Consider the following 26,141-nt stretch of genomic DNA (forward strand, 5'->3'; position numbering starts at 1 on the left):
CCTGTCTGCAGCTCCTTAAGCTTTCCCAGAAGAAACGGGTGGCAATTGGGTTGACCTGACCTGGGTCTAGATCTGGACCCCGGTATTGGACCTTTTGGGTCAAGTTTAGATCCATATGATTTAGATCCGACCTAGGTTAAGTCCGAGTCCATCCTGCATTTTATTGGCTCGGGTCATGGTCGGCCAAATTTGACCCGACATGATATTTATGTATATAATATATATATAAAGAAATAATACTTATATGTTATAAAATATAGATACTAAAATGTTTTATATTTTTTATGTAGACTTGGACCCAACCTGGGTCGGGGTCGGATCCAGTCTGGGTCCAACAAGGACCCGACAGCGTTGGGTGTCGTGTCAGAGTCTGATCTGTTTACACCCTTACGAAAAGAATGCCTCCATAGCTTTAAGGACCCATTTGATATTTAGATTTTACCATCTTTCGCGTCCACCCATTTAAGAGCTCACAGCTTTTCTCGAGATTATTCATGGGAGTTCTATTTTCTCTATAGCCCTTATCTAAGTTCTAAAATACCCTACCTAGTCTCCCTTAAACATCTTTGAAAAAGAAAAGAAGAAAAATGACAAGGGAAACTTTCTATACTTCCCTGCAATATACAGCGTATATACTTCCCCTCCTATCAAGTTGTCTAATTTAAATGAATGGTTGAAATTACTTGTTTGAGATGTCACAAATGAACCACTGACCATGTGATGTGATGTGATTTAGATCCGATGTCTCATAATATTTATTTTAATTTTTTTTGTAAATCATATGAATATGAAATTTGATGTGTGTTATTATTTTAATAGGAAGCACTTAAATAAAATATTTAAAAATATCTCTAGAAAATGAGTAATAATCCTATGAGATCTTCATACATTCATGTGTGTAGGACTTAAAGAACCACTATTAAATTTGGCACAGATTTTTAGAAAAGTTATCACATGAGTGTGAGACTTGACTTTTTTAGAGATCCGTGTGAAATTTAATGGTGATCATTTGAGGTCCTCCACATATGGTTGTCGGAGGGTCTCATAAGGTCATTTTTCATAGAAAATAATAAAAAATACTTTTGAAATTTTTAGGAGTATTTTGGTTATTTTATTTTATTGGAAATATTTTTTTATGTGTTTACGAGTTTAAGAGAGAGGCAGATTCCCCAAATTTAGTGTTCAAAATATTTTGGAGAAAAAATTAAAAATAAAACAGTTTATAGGCACAACATTATAATTGAGGTCATCTCAATTATTTATTTATTTCAGACAGTTGGGAGGTGGGGGAAGTATATAAAATGTGTAGGGCGAAGTATAAATATTTTTCTAAATAATGAACTTCCTAATGAAAATCTTTTTTTAAGTATAAATCGTTTTCGGTGATTGCTCATAAAAGTAGGCGAGGCTATTTATATGATTTGATATCTATAAAAATATGAAGGGAAATTTCTTTGATTTGATGTTAACGCGTACAGATAGGTGGGTTTAGTCTCGCACAATTATATTGGCACTTAGGTGGGGCTATTGCTTTGATTCGATAAATGTCTTAAAACCTTGATTGGTAGGGTGGATTGTGCACCTAAAGATTAAAGATTTGCGTCTCTGTTGAACCATTGATCCAAATCGGGCTCGGTCCTAATAAGAGCCTTATCTCCAAATAGTTGGGGTTAACTGTATTGATCATGTTCTGTCATTCTGCTTTATAAAAGGTTATATCCTAAATAAGACTATAAGTCTTTATATCTTTTTTTATTACTTCCATCCATGTCTTTTTTAGTATTCTTCTTGCTCTTTTAGAGTTTTTTACTTGAACCATATCACACCTCCTAACCGGTGTTATATTGGATCTACGATGTACATGGGCTGTCTGCCTAAGACTATTTTACTTCATCTTATCGCCTTTTGAAGTCAAACCTAAGTTCATTCGAATGTATTCATTTCGAATTCTATCATTTCTTGTCAAGCCACATCTATCTCAACATCTTCATCTCAACTCCACTTATCCTATAGATATGTTGTTTCTTGACAGCCCAATCGTATCATAAAGAAAAGCCGGCTTCATAGCTGTCTTATAGAACCTTCCCTTTAGCTTCATTGAGAATGCGGAGATCACAGAAAACTCTAGATGCAATCTCTACTTCGCCCACTTAGTTCTAATTCTATATACGACATCTTCTTCAATTTCTTAATTTTTCTGGATTATCGATCCGGAGTATAAAAATAGTCCCTTTAGCATATTTCTTTGTCATCAATTTTACTACTTCTTCTAATCTATCATATTACTATTAAACTTGCATTCTATATATTATATATTAGTCTGCCTAATTTTAAAAATTTAAAGTCAAGAGCATCCTTTCAAAGTTCTAACTTTGCGCTGACACCGCTTCTATTCTCATCAATAAAAACTATGCCCTCGACAAACAACATACACCATAGTACCTTATCTTGTAGGTGTCTATTTAACTCATCCATTACTAAAACAAAGAGATATGGGCTCAATGTTGATTCCTAATGTTGGCCTAGTGTCATTGAAAACTTATTTATCTCTCCACTAGTTGTCTGCACACCGGTTAGATTTCCCTTTGACATATCTCCCACCATATCACTGTTAAAAAACAAAAACAAAAAAATCTCTCACAATATCAATATAGAATTTGGATACTTCTTTCTTTTCCAACACCCACCAAATTAAATCCCTAGTCACCTTATTATAAGCTTTCTCTAAATTAATAAAGACCATGTAGAGGTTTTTTCCCTTCTTCTGTCAAAATGGGCCCCCTCCAACAGAGAATTTAAACCATCCATTTGGTGAGTTTCAAGATCTAGGCCTTTATGAGTTCAAAATTAAATTTTTTTTTTTTAACATTGTTAATCTAATGACAATGAAGCTAGTTAAAAAATTTGGAAAGGAAGAATGTCCTTTTAAAGCATTAATGACCTACATTAATTGGGTTAAACAATACTTTCTAGATTGTGCTATCAAATTTTACTTTTTTTGTGATTGTTTATTAGAATAAAATAAATAATATTTAAAATATTGGGGTCAAATAATTGGCCCTAATATGGTTTTGAAGATTGTTTGATTATATTACTATAGAACCAATATGAAATCACTTCCATAAATAGCACTTATAATGAATAGTAATATAGGTGAAATCTCAACTATTAGATCTTGATTTGGTGGTTGAAAATACATATCACTATTTATATTTTCATCTTTTTCTCTTTTTTTTTCACAAAATCATATAGATATGAAATTATGGGTGTACAAACATAACACAATCATATAAAAATATACAAAAATATTTTCGAGAATTTAAAATGGCCAGATTATTCCCATCATATTTAGGTGTATTTTGGTCATTTTAAATTTTAAAAAATATTTGTTCTACAAGTTTTTCTTGTACACATGTCCAAAATTTCATTTTGAATCAACTTATAGAAAAATATTAAAATTCAAATAGTAACATATATTCTCAACCGTTTGATTACGATCTAGCGATTGGAGTTCCATCTGTATTACTATTCATTATAGGTGTCATCTATCGGTATATATGTGTGTGTATGTATGTATATATATTGTTATGTTAGGATACTTATACATGTGAGTTAATGTAATCAATCGTTTTGGACATTCAATACCCTGACTTCATAGTGTAGTGACTTTTTATCTAGGGGTATTTTAGATAATTATACAAGGGCAAAGTAGAAATTCATGAAAAGAAAAAAACATTTACTGCCTATAGTGGATGATAACATTATCGTGACATCACCAACATAGAGCAATGATTGCTTCTTAACCACTAATAAATGTCAATAGTTTTTCAATCACAAATATTTCAAGCATACTAATATATGGGAGGTCAAGGCGAAACATTATTGTTCTTATGCTTGGAAGAGATTTCTAATGGATTTATCTCACCTAAATGACAATGTTCAATGGATTATTGGGGGTGGCCAGCTCGTCAATTTTTGAGTAGATCCTTGGTTATCAAGGCAGTCTATATGGGAGTCATATGGTGGCAGTGTACAAGAGGATTGCGGGATTTCGTTGGGGAGAGGTTTATAATTATATCGAAGGTTCCCATCAGATTTGGGTTCTTCCTCCTACTACAACAACTTCTCTTATTAATATATGGAGGGAGGTTGAGCGCTATACTTTACCCTTACATCCTAAAATGGATTTCCTAATGTGGCTTCACTTTGCTAGCAGTCTGTTTTCGATTAAAGATGCTTGGGAATTTATTCTAAACAAAGGTTCATCACAACATATTTTTTTGAACTCTTTAGAGTTTTAAATGTCACCAGAGCCAAATGGTTTTCTTGGTTGACCCTTCATAATCGTTTACCACTACGTTTTCTTCTGCAACAATGTGGTATTGATATGAACTCATTGCGCCCCTTCTGCAGGAACAATGATGACAATATTTGTCATCTATTGTTTCATTGTGGGTTCTCTCCAGGGTGTATAGAGATCGGTTGCATGACGAAACAGTAAGCATTTCATCCCCGATATATCTACTTCTGATATGATAAGGAGATAATTACGGTTCTGTTTTAAATCATATAGTCATGTTAACATTTGGACTTCTATGTTCTTCACCACAATATGGTTATTATGGGAGGAGCGGAATATGAGAATCTTTCAAACAAAGTCCATTAGAAGGGAACAAATTATTAAGTGGATTTCTTTTTATATTAAGGAGCTAGCAGTTGCGAAAGAATGGGTTTTTCATTTGTCAGAAAATCCAATCATTGGTAATTTTCATATCACATGGCGCGAGTAAAACTAAGACCCATTATTTCGGTGGCTCGGTCATTCTTTGAGTCCCAACATTTCAAGTTGAATATTAATGGAACTTCTTTGCAGAACCCAGGTTTAGCAGGTGGTGGAGGTATTATCAGAGACATTTTGGTTCTTTCGTTGCTATCTTTATCAAGTCATTTGACACCGCCTCTAGCAATTATGTGGAGTTCCTTGCTCCTGAAGAAGGTAGTCATCTAACTATTCAGTTGAATTGCCCTTCTCTTCAAATAGAGAGCAATTCAGCTTTACCGATATATTCCATTCATAATCGTTGTCGTGCCCTATGGAGATTACATACGGTTGCAGCTAATTGTCGGAGCAGACTTTCTACTCGTATATGAACAATTTCATACATTTTTCGTGAGGCCAACATAATTGCTGATGCTTTTGTTAAAAAAAGTACTTTTAACTCTAGAGCGATTGTTTGGCGCTCTCAACCACCAGACTTTATTTCTTTGGTTTTACTTCATGATTTTGCACAACTGCCCTCTCATAGGGTTGTAAAATAATGAATTGTTTCTTTCCTTATTTTATTAATGAAAAATGGGTAAAGGGTCTTCTCCCCACTGACTTATCCAAAAAAAGAAAAGAAGGTCAATAGTTTATTAAAGAAATATCTATCATACCCCTATTAATGATGACAATGTCCTTACTCAAAAAAATTTGTTTTACAAAACAAGCGTATAAGAGTGTCAAACAATGTTGAGTACATTCAAGGAAGATTCATATGTATGAGTACCCTAATATAATATTTTATTAAATATAGTACAAATGAAATATGACATCACTCAAATGAATCACCAATTTATTTATAGTAATTATTAAAATATGGATACGGTTTCTATGCGGCTAGCCTGCATATTGTAGAAATGTGAGATTGGCAATAGATATATTTTTAAATATACTTTGATCCTAATTTTTAGAGAATATATAAACTTTAACGTGGAGATAATGAATATCAAAAAATAATACTTTGAAAACTAAAAATAATACGTATATTAAGAAAACATTTGGACTGTTAATTAGACTTATTTCAGATGGACTACCTATTTGCATCCATCTTAAAGATGGATGCTTTATACCTCTGGACCGCATATTGTAGAAATGCGGTTCAACTTGTATGAAACAATTTTCCTTAAATTATTATTACCTTCTTCTAAAAATATCTTTTTTTGTCTCTCACTTATGAAAAAAGCTGCTCTTACAAATTTTTGAATTTAAAGGCAAAGGTAATGAGTGTTTTAGTCCTATATTGTCATATTTGTTTCGGAGTCTTCTTCGGTTAGGTGAGAAAAATGAAGCAATTCAATGCTTCAATCAATTCGAAGGAAGACTTCAGTTTTTTTATTTAATATATATATATATATATATATATATATATATATATATGGAAGATGCTAGGGTGAGCCCATTAGCCCATAAAATAGTATAAGCCCAATGGCCCAGATTGAACCTGGGCCGACTTGACGGTCAATAGTGTTTGAATTTTAGTTTTTTTTCTACAAATTCAAATCAGCCCACTAGCTTATAAAATACTATAAGCCCAATGGCCCAGATTTGAACCTAGGCCGACTTGACGGACGATAGTATTTGAATTTTAGTTTTTTTTTCTAAAATTTTAAATCAATTGAAATTTTAGATGAATATTCTTCTCATCAGGCCGCCCCTAATAAAAATATAAAAAAAATAATCCATAAATTAAAATGACCAAAATACCCCCAAAAATTTATGGGGGTATTTTGGTAAATGTTTTTCATGTAAATAGTTTTCAAATATTCACCTAGTTTTTTATCAACACACTTCTAAAATTTCAAGTGATTTGGATTTATAAAAAATAAAATTCAAATACTATCGGGCATCCATGATCATTAGATCGGCCCAAATTCAATCTGGGCCATTGGGCTCATTTTTTCTTGTGAGCCCATTGGCTCACAGAAGCCTTTTCCTATATATATATATATATATATATATATATATATATATATATATATATATATATATATATATATATATATATATATATATATATATATATATATATATATATATATATATATATATATATATATATATATATATATATATATATATATATATAAATACTATGCAATACTTATAGGTGAAAATGAACAGTGATTTTGCCTACCCCCATCACCATCTAAAGTTCATCGTGTGGTCACGATTGTTTAGTAGTGTTTTATTTTTTAATTTTTTTTTACAAATCAGAATGGCTTGAAATTTAGAGTGTGTATTCATAAAAAATAGCGGAATCTTCAAAAAATATAAAAAATTATTTTACATAAAACAAAATTGGCCAAAATACCTTCGAAAAGTTTCGGGGGTATTTTGGTCAATTTTGTTTAACGAATAATTTTTTTTATATTTTTATTAGATTCCCCTTAGTAATATATATATAGCCTCCAAATTTAAGGTCATTTAAATTTTTATAAAAAAAACAAAAAATAAAATACTACCAGATAATCGTGACCGTACGATGAAATTTGGACGGTGATGAGGGTAGGCGAAATCACTATTCATTTTCACCTGTACATGTTGGAAAGACTTATATATATATATATATATATATATATATATATATATATATATATATATATATATATATATATATATATATATATATATATATATAATCAATGTTATCAAATTCCCCTCGCTTCAGCCAACCAAAGCTATATATATATATATATATATATATATATATATATATATATATATATATAATCAATGTTATCAAATTCCCCTCGCTTCAGCCAACCAAAGCTTTTGGATTTTAAGCATAAACTGAAGCGAAGAGAAAAGAAGAGTGGTGTTGCCGCTTCGGTTTATTTCGGAACTTCTTCAGCTGAAGCTTCAGGCTGCTTCGGTTAGAAAAGAAATATCTATATTTTTAATTTTTAATTTTTAATTTTTAATTTTTTTTTTTAATTTTTTCCAATTATTTTATATATTTTATCTATAAATATCTAATTTATTCATATTAAATTACAAAAAAAAATCTAAAGTGCTCTCGCGAAGCACCGAATTGCTTTATTTTTCTCACCAAACCGAAGAAGACTCCGAAGCAAATCTGACAACATTGATGAAAATAATGAAAAATTTAAAATAAAAATTTCAAAAAAAAATTATAAATACTTTTATAGATATTTATTTGCTTAGCTCGAATTTGAACAAAGCTTCAGCCGAATCAACCTCAAGGTTACCCGAATCTGACCAAAGTGGCCTGAAGCAGTTCGAATTTGACTGAAACGGCCCAAATCTAACCGAAGCGACAACACCAGGCTTCACTTCATTTTGGTTTAGTCCTAAAATTCGAAGGCTTCAGCCTTTTCGGCTTAAAAAAAAATGAATTTGACAACACTGGTTTAGTCAAATATTAAGTAGGTTTAGAGAATACTTCACAGAAGAAATAGCCTAAGAAAGCCCTTTAAAAAAAAGAGTGTATTTTATAGGACCGTTTGTTTTTTTGATACAAAGAGGTCATAATCACGCATTGTTATCAGATGTGAACTCTGATAGCTAGGGTTGTGTCACACAATTCAACAAATTTTATTTGATATTTGTGCCTAATTAGTCAATACACCCTAGCCATGCAATTTCACATTTAATAGTTTATAGTGATTGTGACTTCCTTTTGTCAAAAATAAATATTTTTATTGTATACTTTACCTTTAAAAAGGATGTAGTTTAGATGAAGCAACAACATTAGTTGTAGTTGGGCAACCTAAATTTGACATGTCTTTTAGGTGGTGTTAATGTTTAAAAAAAAAACAAAAAGACTTATCTTTTAAGATAATGTAAAAATCTGGGACTCCTTTTCATACGGTCAAATGTACACCGTCCACGTAAAATAGACAAAACAGATTACTATAATCCTATTTCTACAGCAGATAACTGCCCCATGTCAGTTTCTCCCTTGGAAAATTAGCTAAATAACCACTTTATTGGCAAATTAATTGAAGAGATGACTCTAGTAATTTTTTGAACATTGAGGTAGTATAAGATTGAACCACGGTCGTGAGGGTCATTAAGACCCTATTTGAGAACTCTTTTGCAGTTTCACTAGGAAAAGCTGAGAATCTCAAGGATTCTCGAAATGCAGAAAATTGGTGAAAGTAGTTAACCCCGTTTGATAACATGACCGGATAACTAGAAATTTAGGGGTCAACTTTCACCCAAACAAACGGGGAAAGCTGTTTGATAACTTATGTGAAGGACAATTTCAGAATAATGTACTAAAGTTTTTGTAGAATTCCAAGGTCACAATTCCAATATTGAGATAGAGGAGTCTTAAGCATCCAGTGCGTGCGAATTTGAATTTGGAATTAGCGAGGTATAGAATTATCTTATGTATTCTTGCAAATTGGCGCAAGCAAAAAGGATATATGTTAAAAGAAATAAAACTTCACAAAAAAAGTGTAAAAAGAATTTGGAAAGGTTCTAAGAGGTCTATACATCCATGTACTATAAATTTGTACTTTTAGAGTAAAGAAATTGTGTCATTTTGGTTTCTTCTTGAGTGCATAAAGAAAACTCTCTTCCACCGTTCTTCCACCACCCATCATGGCCCAACCCTAAATTGGATAGTAACAACCCGTAAATGAGCTTATTATACTATAAGTATACCTTCTCCTAACTATTGTTGGAAAAATGAAGCACGTCGAATTGCACCTGGCTGGGTTACCCAGACTCGCCCACATGGCGAGCTGGTTTCTCTGCAGTTTAGGGGGTCGAATTGCATGGGCTGCTTATACTTGATTTTTATACAGACCCGGCAAGGTTTTTTTCAACCCGGCAAGGTTTTTTTCAACCCGGCCAGGTTTCTCTCTCTCTCTAGACTCTTGCAAGGGCAACAGGGCCCTACCCTTCTCTCTCTTCCTTTGTAGCTTCCTCTCTCTGTCCCCTAGCAAGGGCAGGGCCGTAAAAGGAATTTTCTTTTTTTTTTTTAAAGGAAAATTTGCCCCATTTTGAGCCCATAAAAGGCACTTGCCCGACTCAAGCTGTGCTACCAAGACCTGACCCATGGCCGCATACCATGCCGGAGTCGGGCAATCCTACATTGCTCCTCACTAAATCTCCATGGAGCACTTGATTCCCAAGCTGAATGAAGCAAATACTTTGCCCAATGCCTCCACCGAACGTGCACTTACCATATTCTCATAATAGGGAAATTTACATTTGTACCGTTATTTTTTACTATTACTATGGTCTGGAGAGGCCCCATTTTATTTTATTTTTTTTCCAGTTTGCCATCAATTTTTTTTTTATATTCATTGATCGCTCCATGTCAAAACCATTGGACCGCAACAGCCTTATAGTTTTCAGTTGGGCCGATGTTGTTTGAAACATCAAATTGACCTAAACCTTCAAAAATGAGGTTTAACGTCGTTCCCATATTTCTAACAACAAACCATATTAATTGGTGAAATATTAATTGGTGCATGTTATGGGAGCCATTTTAACAAATACTAATACATGTACAATCTTAATTGGTTTTAATTGGTACATGTTAAGGGAACATTGCTAGAACTAATGCATGTATGTCAATGGACAAATACAACGTTGCTAAAAAAGGCATTCTACGTTTAGACCTCATTTTTTGATGGTTTAAAATAGTTCGATGTTTCGAACATCAGACCAACTAAAAAGTGTGGGCCGATCTGATATTCCACCCAACAAAATTGACATGCTATGTTTTTGACATTGAACTGAGTTATAGATATAATAAAATTATGAAAAGAAATTTAACATGCAGATGAATGTTTAAAATATTGGACCACGAGCAAACATGGAAAGAAAAAGAGGAAAAATAAATAAAAGGTCAAGGACCTCTATGTAAATATCGCATATTTTTTAGGCCCTATCATGGTCCAATAAAACGGTATGCACATAATTTTCTGAATCTGGATGTTTAGGAGCGGAGCCCTTAACAGTTGTCTTCTTGAGAGTAGATTTATTATCGACACTATCATACAATGCTTTAGAAGATACGGATACATAAGAAATAGGCTTCTTGCTATTTCCCAGGGACCGGTCTCAATTTCTGTTGCTATCGAACAGCAGAAAATACTTTTCACATCTGTTAATTTAGATGTTATTGCTTGTTGTGAAAATTATAAATACCTCCCAATTTCTACTTTATACACATCCTACTTCTCATTATTTTTTGTATTATACCCCAAAATCCAATATCATTTTTTTCTTGTAATTACCTTCTCATTATTTTTTGTATTATACCCCAAAATCCAATATCATTTTTTTCTTGTAATTACCCCCAGTCAAATAGTCCAATCATTTTGAGGTCCAAATGTATTTTTTTTCTCTCTTCCCCTCTTCAACGTACTTTTTTATATTTCTCTATCTCAAACTCTCTCTCTCTATTTACCCAAAAAAACTCTCTCTCATCCATATTCTCTCTATCTCTCAAAAATATTACAAGAAATTTGTCGTCTAAAAATGCAGTCCAGCACATTTGTGTTGGACCGAATTTTTTTTTTTCGGTTCGACACTTTTAATGTCGGACCACATGATTTGTAGAGAGAGAGTTCATGATGATAGAGAGAGAGAAAGAGAGTTTTTGGGTAAAGTAAAGAGAGATAGAGAATACGGATGAAAGAGAGATTTTTTGGATAAGAAAAAATGTTGAAAAGGGAAAGAGAGAGGAAAAATGGCATTTTGGTCTTAAAATGCTTTGACTATATGACATGGGTTAAAAACAAAAATAATGGTGTTGGAGGTTAAGGTATATTGGGGGTAGGATATGTAGAAAGTTGAAATTAGATAAGTATTTCTAATTTTCTCTTGCTTATTCATCTTTTTTTTACGAAAGGCATCTCCAATATTTTTTTAATTCAGAATAATCAACAATGTTACGGTACGCAATAATGCATGGCAAATCGGTGCCCATCTGGTAAATGGCCCCTCCAATAATATCCGTACATAATTTATTAATGAAATTATAGTCAGCAGTACTCTACTTTTTAAAGGCTTCATTTACTCATATACACACTTATACACTTCTTTTGAGTAAAATACGAATCAATCACATTTTTTCCCTTCAAAATTTTGTGGCCTCATTATGTTTGCCTGAGGGTGGTAACACCCCGGGCCTTTATCCCCACAGGGCTGGGCCGGCCAAAAACAGATGAAAAAAAACTAAACGAAAAAATAAGGATAAAGAAGGCCCGGGTCCAGAACTGGCCCTAACCCCACCCTCAAGCTACATTTTATGGCCCAAGCACTATATTTTTAGGGTTGGGCCGAATAGGTCGGGCTTCCCAGCCCTGCTACTGCTATGTTTACACTTTTCCATCTCCTTCCTTGACAGACCAAAACTGAATCAATAATAACTTTTTAATTAACTGGCACAAGTATTGAATTGATGATTATATCTCATATTTCACTAAGATAGCTAATTAATGGTGTTTATGGCTTTCAATGAAAAGGACCTGTGTAATACTTCCTACCAGAGGATTAAGAGAATTACAAATAAGAAAAAAAAAACAGATTGTGCTGCTTCCTACTGAAATAACAGCGATTAAAATATACATCCTTGACACTCATGGAAAGAACAAAGTGACTATTCTAAAACTTTGCTACAGAGCCTAGGTTTACCCAGAGCTATCTAGGTTATCCCTCGAGCGATTTACTTACGGATCGTAAAATGTTTTCTAAAATGCGATATGCTCTATTTATAAGAGAAATTACAAAGGTTTGTTTTTTTATTTTTTCTAAAATTGCCACTTGATTCGAGGATTCTATTTTTGGAATGAAAATTAAAATTAAACAAAAAAAAAAAAAATTAAAATTAAAATTTGGTTCTAGGATTGGAATCCGCAGACTAAAGAGTAATTTTGAAAAAAAAAAAAAAAAACAAGTTAGATCGAACTTCTTTATAATTTCCGCTTGTGTTTTAATAAAAAATTTAAGATCGTAGGTAAATCACTCCCACATCGATCCAGACTAAGCAACAGGAAAGTGAGAGAGAGAGCATTATACTAGAGTGACTTCAGCAGCGGGTGGCTGGCCCTCCACCACAGTGGCGGTGGCAGGGCCCTGGTTCTGTATCCGGCTCCGCCCTGACCGCCACCAGCCCATCATCCACTGAACCACGTCCCCTGCCCGTAGCACCACGTAAACCATAATCCCCGCCAGCAGTCCATTTGAAACACTGTAGGTGAGTGGCATCAACAGCATGGTCACAAAGGCGGGAGCCGCCTCCTTCATGTCCCCCCATTCTATCTCCCTCACCACTCCCACCATCCCCGCCCCCACCGCCACCAGTGCCGGCCCAACTGCCCATGGTGGCACCGATGCGACCACCGGTGCAAAAAGTAAAGCCAATGAAAACCATGCTGCCACTGCAAGTGCAGTAACCCCTGTCCTCCCCCCCTCTCTGATCCCCGCCGATGACTCGACAAAGGTGGCCACTGGCGAGGTCCCCAGCGCTGAGCCAACCATGACTGCCCCGGCCTCAGCCACGAAGGCCATGTACTGCCCCTCGAACTGGCCTGTGTTATCGATCAATCCACCGTATTCCGCCATAGAATACATTGTCCCGGTAGTGTCCAACAAGTTGACGTAAAGAAGTGTTACCATTGCCACCCACACCTGAGGCTTGTTCAACTCCCTGAAACTGTACGCCAAGGCGGTGGTCTCGATGCCGTGGAAACCGACCACTTGCTTGAAATAGCTGAAAAGCTCGTCACCCTGTGGAGTTTCTGGAAAATAAGTGAAGGGTGTGCCTCTTGGCCATGAGATCAAAGTGACTGCAAGAATGCCATATATCATCCCCCCTTTTAGGTTCTTCATGAGACAATAGCAGGTGAGCATGAACCCACCGGCTCCCAGCCAGAAAGTGGGGCTCTGGAGGCGATGGCTAGTGCACTGTGTCGCACCCGAAGGAGAGGTAGACATGTATTGTGGGGGGCAGGCGGCTAGAGTGAGCAGAGTACTAGGGGTAAAACCCACGAGTCCCACACCCTCACCAGCCTGCAACCCAATGAAGGCAAGAAACAAGCCAATGCCGGCACCGCAGGCCAGTCTAACCGGCCTGGGAACGAGCCAGGCGAGGCGAGCGCGCAAACCCAAAACAGCCACCAGCAAGAAAACAAACCCCTCAGCGAGCACCACCGCCAGAGCCGTGCTGTATGACATGGTTCCCCCAGAGCCATGGATGCCCACCAGGGTGTATGCAAAGTATGCGTTTGCGCCCATGCCGGGGGCCAGAGCCAGTGGAAGGTTGGCAAGAAGCCCCATGAGGCAGGAACCCACAATGGCCGACGCCGCCGTGGCAGTAATCAGGTCTCTCTTGGTGGTGGCAAGGCAAGCTTGGTAAGCAGCAGGAGAGGCCGGCGCACAGGTGCCTCCTGAGTCTGTGAGGATGGTGGCATTGGCCGCAAGGATGTAAGCCATTGACAAGAATGTTGCAGTGCCGGCTCGGACCTCTTTAGTGAAGCATGTCTTGCGAGCATCGAGCTTGAAATATTTGCCGGCACGGCTCTTGGCCACGGCCTCATTCAGACGGTCGAGCCCCGCCGCCGCCCATGTGCCGATGCTGCGCCCCATCCCATGCAGCTGTGCCTATGCTCAGCTTGCTGGTGTGGTTAGTTTGAGAGCTGTCCTTGTGCTCTGGTGAGTGCTCGTCTCGCCTTCCCTTCTGATGGTTGCACCACTGGCCCTTATTATGCTTACTTTAATGGGGGCTCGTGCTATCCTAACTCATCCTAGTCCTGATGGCGGAAAGGTGATCTTGATGTACGCAGTAGAATCTCTTCATTTTATTTGAATACGCAATGTAAATAGTTTTGGGATGGGTGCCGTTTGTATAGAGCCTAGGCTCTAAACCAATGGTTTAAAAAACGGATCGGTGATTCGGATCGGGCTTCCAAAAAACAGATCTGGATTGGCAAATCGGTGATCCGGATTGGGAATCAGGTGAATCGATCAGAATAAAGCTTAAAAAAAATTCGAAAAAATTATTAAAATTCATTATAAATATTGTTTTTTAGGAATTCAATAAAAAATGAGGGTACTCCATTAAGAATTTTCATGTTTTTGAATGAATATGCGAATATTGATATGTTCTTTCCCTGCATGAACCGCCATTCAGCATTTACTTTACAGTATTTCGTGCTCATCCCTACATTGTTGCTGTTGGGACTCGATATGTGAATAATATGGCTGGGATAGGGTGGCCTCAGAATCATCATCTCTCTCATTTTCTCTTCGAATAATATGGATTAAAAAAAAAAATAACAAATTTTCAAAAAAATTGATCATGGATTAAAAAAAAAAATCACAAATTTTCAAAAAATTCTATCATGGATTACAAAAAAAAATTCGATCATGGATTAAAAAAAAAAAATCACAAATTTTCAAAAAATTCAATCATGGATTACATAAAATTCGATCATGGATTACATAAAATTCGATCATGGATTACAAAAAAAAACAAACAAAAAAAAAAAAAAAATTCAATCGTGGATTACAAAAAAAGAGAAAAACAGTTCAATCATGGATTACAAAAAATTCAATCATGGATTACAAAAAACTCTATCATGGGTTACAAAAAAGCAAAAAACAAAAAATTCAATCATGGATTACAAAAAAAAAAACAAACATTTTGATCATGGATTACAAAAAAAATACAAACATTTCGATCATGTATTACAAAACATTCGATCATGGATTACAAAAAATTCTATCATGGGTTGCAAAAAAAAAAAAAAAAACAAAAAAAGCGATCATGGATTACAAGAAAAGAAAACAAACATTTCGATTATGGATTACAAAAAATTCTATTATGGGTTACAAAAAACCAAAAAATTCGATCATGGATTACAAAAAAATCGATCAAGTATTACAAAAAAATCTATCATGGATTACATACAAAAAAAAAAAAAATCCGTACGGACTCGCCGATTCACTGTTCGGACTCGCCGATTCCGTACAATGAATCGGCGAGTCACTGTGCGGAATCATCCGGTTCTCTCTAGAACCGGACGATTCCCGATTTTTCAACCGATCCGGTCCCCTTTTCGCGAATTCCGAGTCGAATCGGGTGAGTCCGGTTCGACTCGGCGTTTTTTAAAACGCTGCTCTAAACAATATAATTAGAGACTACCTTCGAAATAGTGTCAAAAATGTGCTTTCAATACTGAAAATATCTTTTATAGCCTAAAAATATATATATATTTTTATTTATCAAGTTTAAAGCTTCAAAAATGGTGTAGATCGAGATATCTATGAAAACTTGAAAATTGACTGTCAAAAAATGCATTACAAAATACATTATTTTCAAAACTTGAAATCTATTTTTTTCTCGTGTCCATGCATCTTGATACCGAGATGATCTTAGGATATTTGGGCATCAAAACAGCATCTTCTAGTGAAATTTTTGAGGTACGCTCTTATTTGATTGTTTAGAGCTTCGGCTCTATATAAACTTTTTCCTTTTGGGATCATATTAGGAGCTTTAGTACCAAGAGGTCACTATTAATATTAGATGTCCAATTCCATGGCTTAGTATATGCCACGAGGTTCAAGAAATTTTTTATTGAGCTTTGAGTTTAGTTAGAATACACTTACAACCATTTGATTTGAAATCTGATGGACAAGAATAGTTGTGACCTCTTTATACTAAGAGTAATTGTTCTCTTTGTATACTTTTCCATAGTTTTTTCCCTTGGGCCATATGCAAACTAGTGAAAATCTTCAATATAAAAGGAAAACGAAAAAAAATTTATATAAGGTTGCAACATTAAAATGTAGAATTAAAGATGCACTTCAAAAATCCAATAGAAAATTTTTTTTTAATGTTGAAAAACCCTCTAATTGATCATCTCGACATCTATATGTATGAATATGAAAAAACAAAAAGAAAAATAGATTCCCATAAATAGACCGTCTATTTTCAAAATTTTCATATGTTTATAGATATACTTGATTTTAATAATTTTTGAAGTTTAAAAATTTTATAATTAGAGATGAAATAGATTTTCAGATAATCCTAAAAATATTTTACCCCAAAATTACATGTTATGATAAAATTTGGAGGTGTGCCTTAATGGGATTGTTTACGGTCGGAACCTCACAAAAAGCACACCCATACATAAATAACTCTTTAAGTGAATAGATAAAAAGGTTTTTTTTTTTTGTCATGGTTGAAAGTTGAAAGAATCCTTGAGTATAAATAGCGCATGAACCCTTTTCACTTGTATGTATGAAAATGATTTTCCTTCTTGGAAGTTAGGGCCGGCAACCAGCCAGGCCAACCCTATCTCTAGCCGTGACCCAACTCTAGTACCCATAGGGTTGGCCAAGTTCAGCCCTGACCAGGCCAAAGAGGCATTGGCTTTGGCTTAGCCCTAGCCATATCTAGGTCGGGCCGTTTTATTTAAAAAGAACAATGGTCAGGCCAGATGAGGCTGACCGTGGCTCAAGTCCAGCCCAACTCGGTACTACCCTCGAGCTACATTTTTTGGACCATGCCTTAGTTTTTTTTTTTGGGCCGGGCCACCAGCCGTACTGGGGGTGCATAAAAAAAAGTATTTGTTTTGCCTGTTTAAGATAAGGGTACAGTTTGCATACGGAGGCATCCGTTAGTGTAAAGGTAAGGTGCACCTTCAAATTTTATCATGGTATATAATTTTGATATAAAATGTTCTTAGGATTATTTTAAAATCTATTTTTTGTATCTAATTATAAAATTTTAAATTTAAAAAATGGTGAAAATCAAGTAGATATGAAAATCTTGAAAATAGACGGTGTAGATAATATGTTGTAAAATGCTCTATTTTTAAGACTTAAAATCGTTTTATTTTTCATAGTGATACATCTCGAGTCGAGATGAACAATCAAAGGGTTTTTCAACATTAAAACTACTTTTTTTTCGATGGATTCTTTAGCGGCATCAGTAGTTCTACATTATAAGGTGGCATCCTCATATATATTTTTTCCTTAAAATAAAGGTGGTTGCTTTTCTCCTTGCAATAACGAAGAAGACATATGTATGGGGAGTTTTCATGAAATCCGGTATCTGAACATGTGCCTTGTCCTCCGAATTCGGTTCTCTGATTACGAGGAGGCCTTTTATTTATTGTTTAATGGGAGCTTGTATATTAAGGGCATGCGCGGGAATAAGGATTTCTTCTTTTGAGGCCTACCAGTCTGACAAAAGCAAGAGGGATGTCACAATCCAACGGATGCTGCCACTTTGTGCAGTGGGTATAGCGTGTTCCCCTCGGACTACAATACAGGCTTACTTCCCACCGCTGAAAGACCACAGGGAAAACTTGTTTATCTAAATTTGGAGATGGGTGCACTTGGCATACGCAGGCCTCCGTAGGTGTAGAGGTACAGTTCCCTTCAAATTTTATCATGATATATAATTTTGATGTAAAATGTTATTAGGATTATCTCAAAATCTATTTTTATATCCAATTATAAAATTTTAAATTTAAAAAATGGTTAAAATCAAGTAGATCTATAAACATATGAAAATGAAAGGTGTAGATAATATATTGTAAAATGCACTATTTGTGATATTTAAAATTTTTTTATTTTTCATAGTTATACATCTCGATGTCGAGATGATCAATCAAACGATTTTTCAACATTAAAACTACCTTTCTGATGGATTTTTGAGGGGCATCCATAGTTCTACAGTATAAGGTTGCATCCTTATATAAACTTTTTCTTTTGGGGATTTACCTAAGAATCTCAATATGAGAGAAATAAGAATCTCAATACGAGAGAAAAAGGGTCTTTGTGTTATAGACTGTCCAAAGATTTAAAATTTTGATTGCCCCTAATTGATCTTATGGAGTTATGTTTTAAGCACATGCAATGCATATATATTTCTTGAACATTTAGATATTCGATGTCAAATTGCACCATTGTTGGGAAAAAGTTTTAACGATGACGATGATGATGATATCGAATTGCACCAAGCTTGAAGAAAATTCAGTATGAAACGGTTTGATATCAACAATATTGAAGTCCCTCATATCTGGGCCTGCGTGATACATAGGGTGGTTTGATGTTGCTAATGTTAAAGTGCCCCAAATATGTGGCAGTTGGCTTTCTTGAGTATTGTATGATACTAGAGGTAACAAAAATAAAAAATAAAAAAAGGGTTTAATATTGTTAACATGGACCCTGGGAAAAAGAAACCACAAAAAATGTAGGGCATATGCATAAAATTGGAAAAATATGGTCGATATAGTAATACTAGATTTATTTTTGGGTGTAGTTTGTATAAGGTTGCAACCTTAAATAATCCAATTAAGGCGCACCTCTAAATCTTATCATAAATATAATTTTTGATATAAAATTTTTTTAGATAGCTTGAGACTATTTAATCTCTAATCATAAAATTTTAAACTCTTAAAATGGTTAAAATCAAGTAGATCTATAAACAAATGAAAATTTAAAAAATGGATTGTCCAAATAATGTGTTTTAAGATACACTACTTCACGAACTCGAAATCTTTTTCTTTTTATATTCATATATCTATATGTAGAGATGATCAATTAGAGGTTTTTCAACATTCAAACAACTTTTTATAATGAATTTTTGAGATGCACCTTTAATTCTACGTTATAGCAACCTTATATAAATTTCTTCCTTTATTTTTTGGAATGTATTTAATAATCCTTTTTACTTTTTTTTTGGTTTGAAATTGGTCAACCAAGGTGAGGTTACGTCCCAGAATTTGAATCTCTAAAAAGGTACTATTGCTGGGGTTTTACCCATGAAAGTGTAGACGGAAATGGTCCTGCAGGAACATATAACTTTTCCACGTCTTTCTGTAATCCATACGCGGTGATTAATTATTATTGCAGCTTGAACAGCGATCTCCAGGCGTTATGTAAGTCGAGGATTCTCACATGCGAATGCGTATATATTTATCATTTGATAAACATATGCATCTGATGAGAGAGAGGGGTCAGTATCAACAGGAGCAAAATGTAAATAAAGGAAATATGAATATATATACATAGAGAGATCATGTATATATATAAAAGCCCTTATGCTACGTTTATGGCGATTTTTTCGGACAGTATGTAGAATTTACAATAAAGGCAAAAGAGAGACAAAGATCAACACAAGATATACGTGATTAGATGGATTTTTGAGGTGCATCCGTAATTATAGAGGTAAGGTTCTATATATATATATATATATATATATGGAGAGGGAGAGGTGGAGGGTGATTAGTATAGGAGGGAGTGGAAGGTAGATGATGATTAAGAGTGAGAGTTGGGGGATGGTAGTTTGCAAATTTTGAGGACGTTGGATTGGATGAGAGAGATGCAATTATCTCATTTACTGAATTTTTGACAAGTCAATCTATGAGTAATAGACGGAAAAAAAAAAATCTATTCCCTTAGCATAGTGTGGGAAACCCAAAGTCAGTTCATATCCACTATCCATTCATAAATTTGGGCGGTGGATGGCCGGTCCACATTATGGTCGCGGCTGAGAGTAGCATGCTCGTCCGATAAACAAATGGCTATGCTCTACTCTACGTTTATTCAGGTGATTGTCTTGGAGAAAGTGGAATCCGATGCCCGAATAACAAAAGGGTGAGCCGAGGCTCTCAACAATCAAAGTAAAGCATACTTTCAACCAGTATCGAGAAATAAGATTTTAATACTGAAAATCTTTGTTATAGCTTTAAAATATATTTTTATTTCTAATTATAAATTTTAAGACTTAAAAATAGTGTACATCGAGTAGATCTATGAAAACTTGAAAATCTTGAAGATTACTTACCAAACATGCATTATAAGGTGAACTATTTCAAAAAATTGAAATCTTTTTTTTTTTATGTACATGCATCTTGAGGCCGAGATGATCAATTTGAGGATATTAAGGTATCACAAACAACTTCTTCTAGTCAAATTTTCGAGGTACAACTTCCACAGCAAAATGAGCTTTACGTTAATAAAAAGGGAGCCCCAAGAGACACATTCATGCTTTGGAATAGCTGGGGTGGCAACCGGTCGGGTTTGGGTTGACCTGGACCTAGACCTAGACCCAAGCAGAACCCAACTCGAGTCTAGGGCTTTGGACCCAAACCCAACCCATCAAGTCCAAAACTTGAACCAAGACCCGCCTGGGTCGGGTCCAAATCTAGACCAAAACAATTTTATTAAAAAAAAAATCAAATATATATATATATATATATATATATATAAAGCAATGATCTGAAAAATCATAATTGTGGTATTTGTATGACCCCAAATTTTACACATACACTCTCTTCATCTCAATAATCAATCCCCCCAAAAACAAAGTTCAATTTGAACCCTAGATATGGTCAAACTGAGTTCCTTCGAAAAACGAATCTAGGCCATTCATTTGTGAATTTCAAGATCTTAGCCTTTATAAATTCAAAATTATATTTTTATTTTTAAAATTTTTCATCAAATGGTAATAAAGCAATACAAAAAAATTGGAAGTGAAAAAATCCTTCTAAGTTCTAGATCTAAGCATCTCACCAAAATGAATAGCCTATATTAATTGGGCTAAGAAAATACTAAGTTGTGTTTTCAATTTTTTTTTTTTTTTTTGTGATTGTTCATTAGAATGAAAAGAATGAAAATTTGGATCAAACAAATGGCCATAAGATGGTTTTTTAAGGTTGTTGCATCATGCTACTATACAATGGTTGCATGAAATCATTGCCTATATATATATATATATATATATATATATATATATATATATATATATATATATATATATAAAGCTAACAATAGTTGGGCAGCTATAATAAATAGTAATATAGGTGGAATCCTAACCGTCAGATCTTCATCATAAAATTCAGAATGTATATCATTATATGAATTTTAATATTTTTTTCTAAAAAACAGATCATAATAAAATTTTAGACATGTGTACTGAAAATAAGGCGCACAATTAAAATACATATAAAAAATATTTTTCAAAAGATAAAATGATTGAAATACCCTTGAAAATTGTCAGGGATAGTTTGGTTATTTTAAATTCTTGAAAATAATTTTTTTATATTTTTATATAATGCACAATAGTGTCTGGTATATACACCCAAAATTTTATCTTAATCCAATTTATAAAAAAATAATTAAAATTCATATAGTAATATGTATTCAGAACCACATGATGAAGATCTAACAGCTGGGATTCCACCTATATTACTATTCATTATAGCTGCCCAGTTGGGATTCCACCTATCTTACTATTCATTAAATTTGATTAGTACAATAATTATAAAAATTCAAATACTACCGTGTGATGAACTTTGGATGGTGATTACCTATAGGCGTTTTGTAGATACTTCCATATATAAGAAAACACTACAAAAGACATATAGGTGAAGTTCTACAGTACTTCACCTACAACTTTATCAACATTCAAAATTTATCCCACGGTCACAGATGTCTGATATTATTTGAATTTTTTAATATTTTTTTTACAAATCATAATGATCTAAACTTTTACAGGTGTGTGCTCCTTAGTGAGATTCACATGAATAAAATATAAAATAAATCATTTGAATGAAAAAAAATACACAAAATACCCTTATAAGTTTCAGGAGTAATTTCATTATTTTATTTAATGTCTATGTTTTTAATATTTTATTTTGGTGTGATATGGTCATATGTACACACACCCCAAATTTCAGATAAATATGATAAGTACAATAATTATAAAAATTCAAATACTACTAAACAACTGTGACCGTGTGATGAACTTTGGACGGCGAGAGGTATAGGTGAAGCACTGCAGAACTTCACCTATAACCGTTTTGTAGATGCTTTCATATATAGAAAAACACTACAAAACGCCTTTATATAAAGTTCTACAGTACTTCACCTATGCCTTTATCATCGTTCAAAGTTTATCATAGGGTCACAGATATCTGATAGTGTTTGAATTTTAATATTTCTTTTACAAATCATAATGATCTAAACTTTTGTAGGTGTGTGTGCCTTAGTGAGATTTACTTGAATAAAATATAAAATAAATAATTTGAATGATAAAAATTACATAAAATACCCTTATAAAGTTTCAAGGGTAATTTTATCATTTTATTTTATGTCTATTATTTTTTTAATATTTTATTTTGGTGCGATATGGTCATATGTACACACGCCCAAAAGTTTAGATAAATCTGACCAATATAATAATTATAAAAATTTAAATACTACAGGACAATTGTGACCGTGTGATGAACTTTAGACGGTGATGAGGTGTAGGTGACATATTATAGAACTTCACCTATATGCATTTTATAGATGCTTCCATATATAGGAAAACACTACAAAACGCCTATAGGTGAAGTTCTACAGTATTTCACCTACGACTTTATCATCGTTCGAAGTTTTATCACACGGTTACAGATGTCTGATAGTATTTGAATTTTAATATTTTTTTTACAAATCATAATGATCTAAAATTGTGTAGGTGTGTGCGCCTTAGTGAAATTCAGATGAATAAAATATAAAATAAATAATTTGAATGATGAAAGTTACACAAAATACCCTTATAAAATTTCAAGGGTAATTTCATAATTTTATTTTATGTCTATTATTACTACCAGACAACTGTGACCGTGTGATGAACTTTGGACAATGATGAGGTGTAGATGAAGTACTGTAGAACTTCACCTATAGGCATTTTGTAGATGCTTCCGTGTGTGTGTGTGTATATATATATATATATGGTTATCCGAGTAGCAGGTTTTCCTATATATAGGAATTTTCTGTAAAAAGGTTATTCATATTTTGGAGGCTACAATCATTTGTACTCATTAGATGTCAAATTGGATGGCTTGGGATAAGTCGCGAATTCCCAAAAAAAAATAATTGGAACTTTGTTTCTATTCAATTATACTCTTACAACCACCCATTTTGAGACAACCAAGCAGTCTGATGATTTGAATATCGGACCGCATTATTTATTAAAAAAAATTGAATAGAATGTGGTCCGATGTTTGAACCATCGGACATCTTGGTCTACTTAAAATAATAGTACAGAATGTGATTTGATGTTTGAAACATCGGACATCCTTCTGTTGAATGTTTTTAGTAAATAATGTGATGGCAAACTTGACAAAAATTGAGAAATGTCGAGATTACCAACCAGTTCCAGTTTTGAAAAATCGAACCAGGGGCAAACTTAGCAAAGAATAAAAATTGTTGGGGTTACAAAACGGTATGAGATTTGAAAAATCGAACCGAAGGTAAACTTGGTCAAAATAAAAAAATTAGAATTATATCCTTTCGAGTGATAACAACTTATTTTTAGGTCATTTCATACATAAATTTCTTTTTCTTTTCTTTTTTTGAAACGTTCCTAATCATTGGTATTGGCACGGTTCGACCAAGACAATATGGAGAACATCATCGATGGCGAACCTTACAATTTTACTTCTCTATTTTAATTTCTACCATACGGGAAATTCAATGCCTTTTTATAAAAAACAATAACCGAAAAAACGTCCTCATCTTGGCATAAATAGAATATAATGGAATTTCCTAAAGAAGGATATATTATGAGTAGAAACCAATGGCTTCATCATATTACGTTTTGAAACAAAAGCACAGGCGATTCCTCTGGAAATATAAAAATAATATAATCACACAAGGTGCCACTTCTTGAACGGAGGGGCTCATTTGTTACTGGTTGGATAACGAAAATGGTTTGATAGGGCTGCAGCCCTATCAAAACAAGTAAAGCCTCACCGGATAACTCATCGAACAAGCATTAGAAAACCTTTACATTGATCATCTTGGCTTGAACATTATGGTTGAGAAAAAAAATAAGATTTCAAGCTCTAAAAATAGTGTATATTATAACAAATTATCTAGATCATCCAGTTCACCCTAAAAATAAATATCCATAGATCCGTAAGATCTGTATCATTTTCTAGTTTTGAATTTTCTTATCAGTGTTGGAAATTGATTTTAAAGCCATCATAGAGATTTATATTGCCGAAAGTGCTTTTTGGACAAAGATTTGAGGTGAGGGTTTATCTTGTTTTCATAAAGACTAAGCCTTAAAAAAACCTCATCCTTTTGATAATGATTAAAGCAACACTAGGATGGTCCCATTCCTGCCTCCATTATTTTTTTCATAAGTCATAATCCTATTGATTTAGTGGTGATCATGTGTTACATAAGTCCGGGTTCCCCCTACTCTTGTTGTGTCCGCTCTTTGTTTTCTTTTTTAAAAAGGGAACATAAATAAGGATTAAATACACCACAATTAAAAAAAACAGGGTTATGGTGAAATACACCTATTCAAATGTCTCCTTCGACAGGTCATCGTATAAATTAATTTTAGGCTTAAAGTTTCATTGGTCGATAATCACAACCGCCAGGATTATGAACCCTCCCCCCCGTCACACACTCACACACACACATATATATATATATATATATATATATATATATATATATATATATATATATATATATATATATATATATATATATCAAAGAACCATACTTTTAGATTTTAAAAATGGGAAAATATCTCCATAGACCTCATTTTCAACTTTCATTTTTCCATTGACCCAATGTTGCAAAATCTATCTTACTACATAGAATTTCACTCTATTATATATTTTAACCCAATAAACATATTTTATTCATTATTTATAAATTCTTTTGACCTAAACAAATTTAAAAAAGACATTGTTTTCTAAACCCTTCTCTCTCTCTTGACATGGTTCCCTTTCTCTCTCCCCCGATCAACCTCCCAAACCTCTCTCTCTCTCTCTCTCTCTCTCTCTCTCTCTACCACCACCAGCACCTCCTCCAAAACCTCCTCCAGCGCCACCGCCAAGCCCTCTGCCACCACCAGCACCCCCGCCAAAACCTCCTCCTAGTCCTCCATCACAATGCTTAAATCGTGGGCCAAATGGACCATGCCTGTGGCCCAACAAGAAGTGCTTATCATCGGTAAAGCCATTGCCGACTTCAACAGCAAACACGTTACTCACCACCATCAAAGCCACCACCAAAACCCTAGTTGAAACGGCAACACCACCCCTCATCTCTCTATGAGAATTCAAACTGCACCCAAGGTTTCAAGTGCTGAGAGAGAAAAAAAGTGTTGTAGTATTTATAGAGAGAGAAAACAGGGACTATGTGTGTTCATAAAACCAGTGGGTGTTCAAAGTGTTATTGCTTGTACTACCAGTGGGATGTTCCTGCACTTTCATGTTTTTTAGGGCTCAAACCCTGACCCTCAACAACATTTAGAGAAGGAGGAGGACCCAAAAATCCTTCCCACTCTTTAATTGTTGGAAACTGA

At 34.1% G+C, this 26,141-nt stretch overlaps 1 protein-coding gene across 1 annotated transcript; it reads right to left on the reverse strand.

The window, feature by feature from the left end:
* Positions 1-12,708: 12,708 nt before the first annotated feature.
* On the reverse strand, positions 12,709-14,484 carry LOC18432594 (adenine/guanine permease AZG1). The gene has a single exon (XM_006842697.3). It carries the CDS (start codon positions 14,393-14,395, stop codon positions 12,821-12,823), a length of 1,575 nt encoding a protein of 524 aa, XP_006842760.1. The 5' UTR covers positions 14,396-14,484; the 3' UTR covers positions 12,709-12,820.
* Positions 14,485-26,141: the final 11,657 nt, after the last annotated feature.

Source organism: Amborella trichopoda, chromosome 3 (assembly GCF_054954075.1).
Source record: "Amborella trichopoda isolate Santa Cruz 75 chromosome 3, AtrichopodaSantaCruz75HAP2 v2.0, whole genome shotgun sequence".
Classification (NCBI taxonomy): domain Eukaryota; kingdom Viridiplantae; phylum Streptophyta; class Magnoliopsida; order Amborellales; family Amborellaceae; genus Amborella; species Amborella trichopoda.

Bases quoted from the DNA above. Each gene is read 5' to 3' on its own strand.
- LOC18432594 (XM_006842697.3), bottom strand. From the start codon at position 14,395: ATGGGGCGCAGCATCGGCACATGGGCGGCGGCGGGGCTCGACCGTCTG.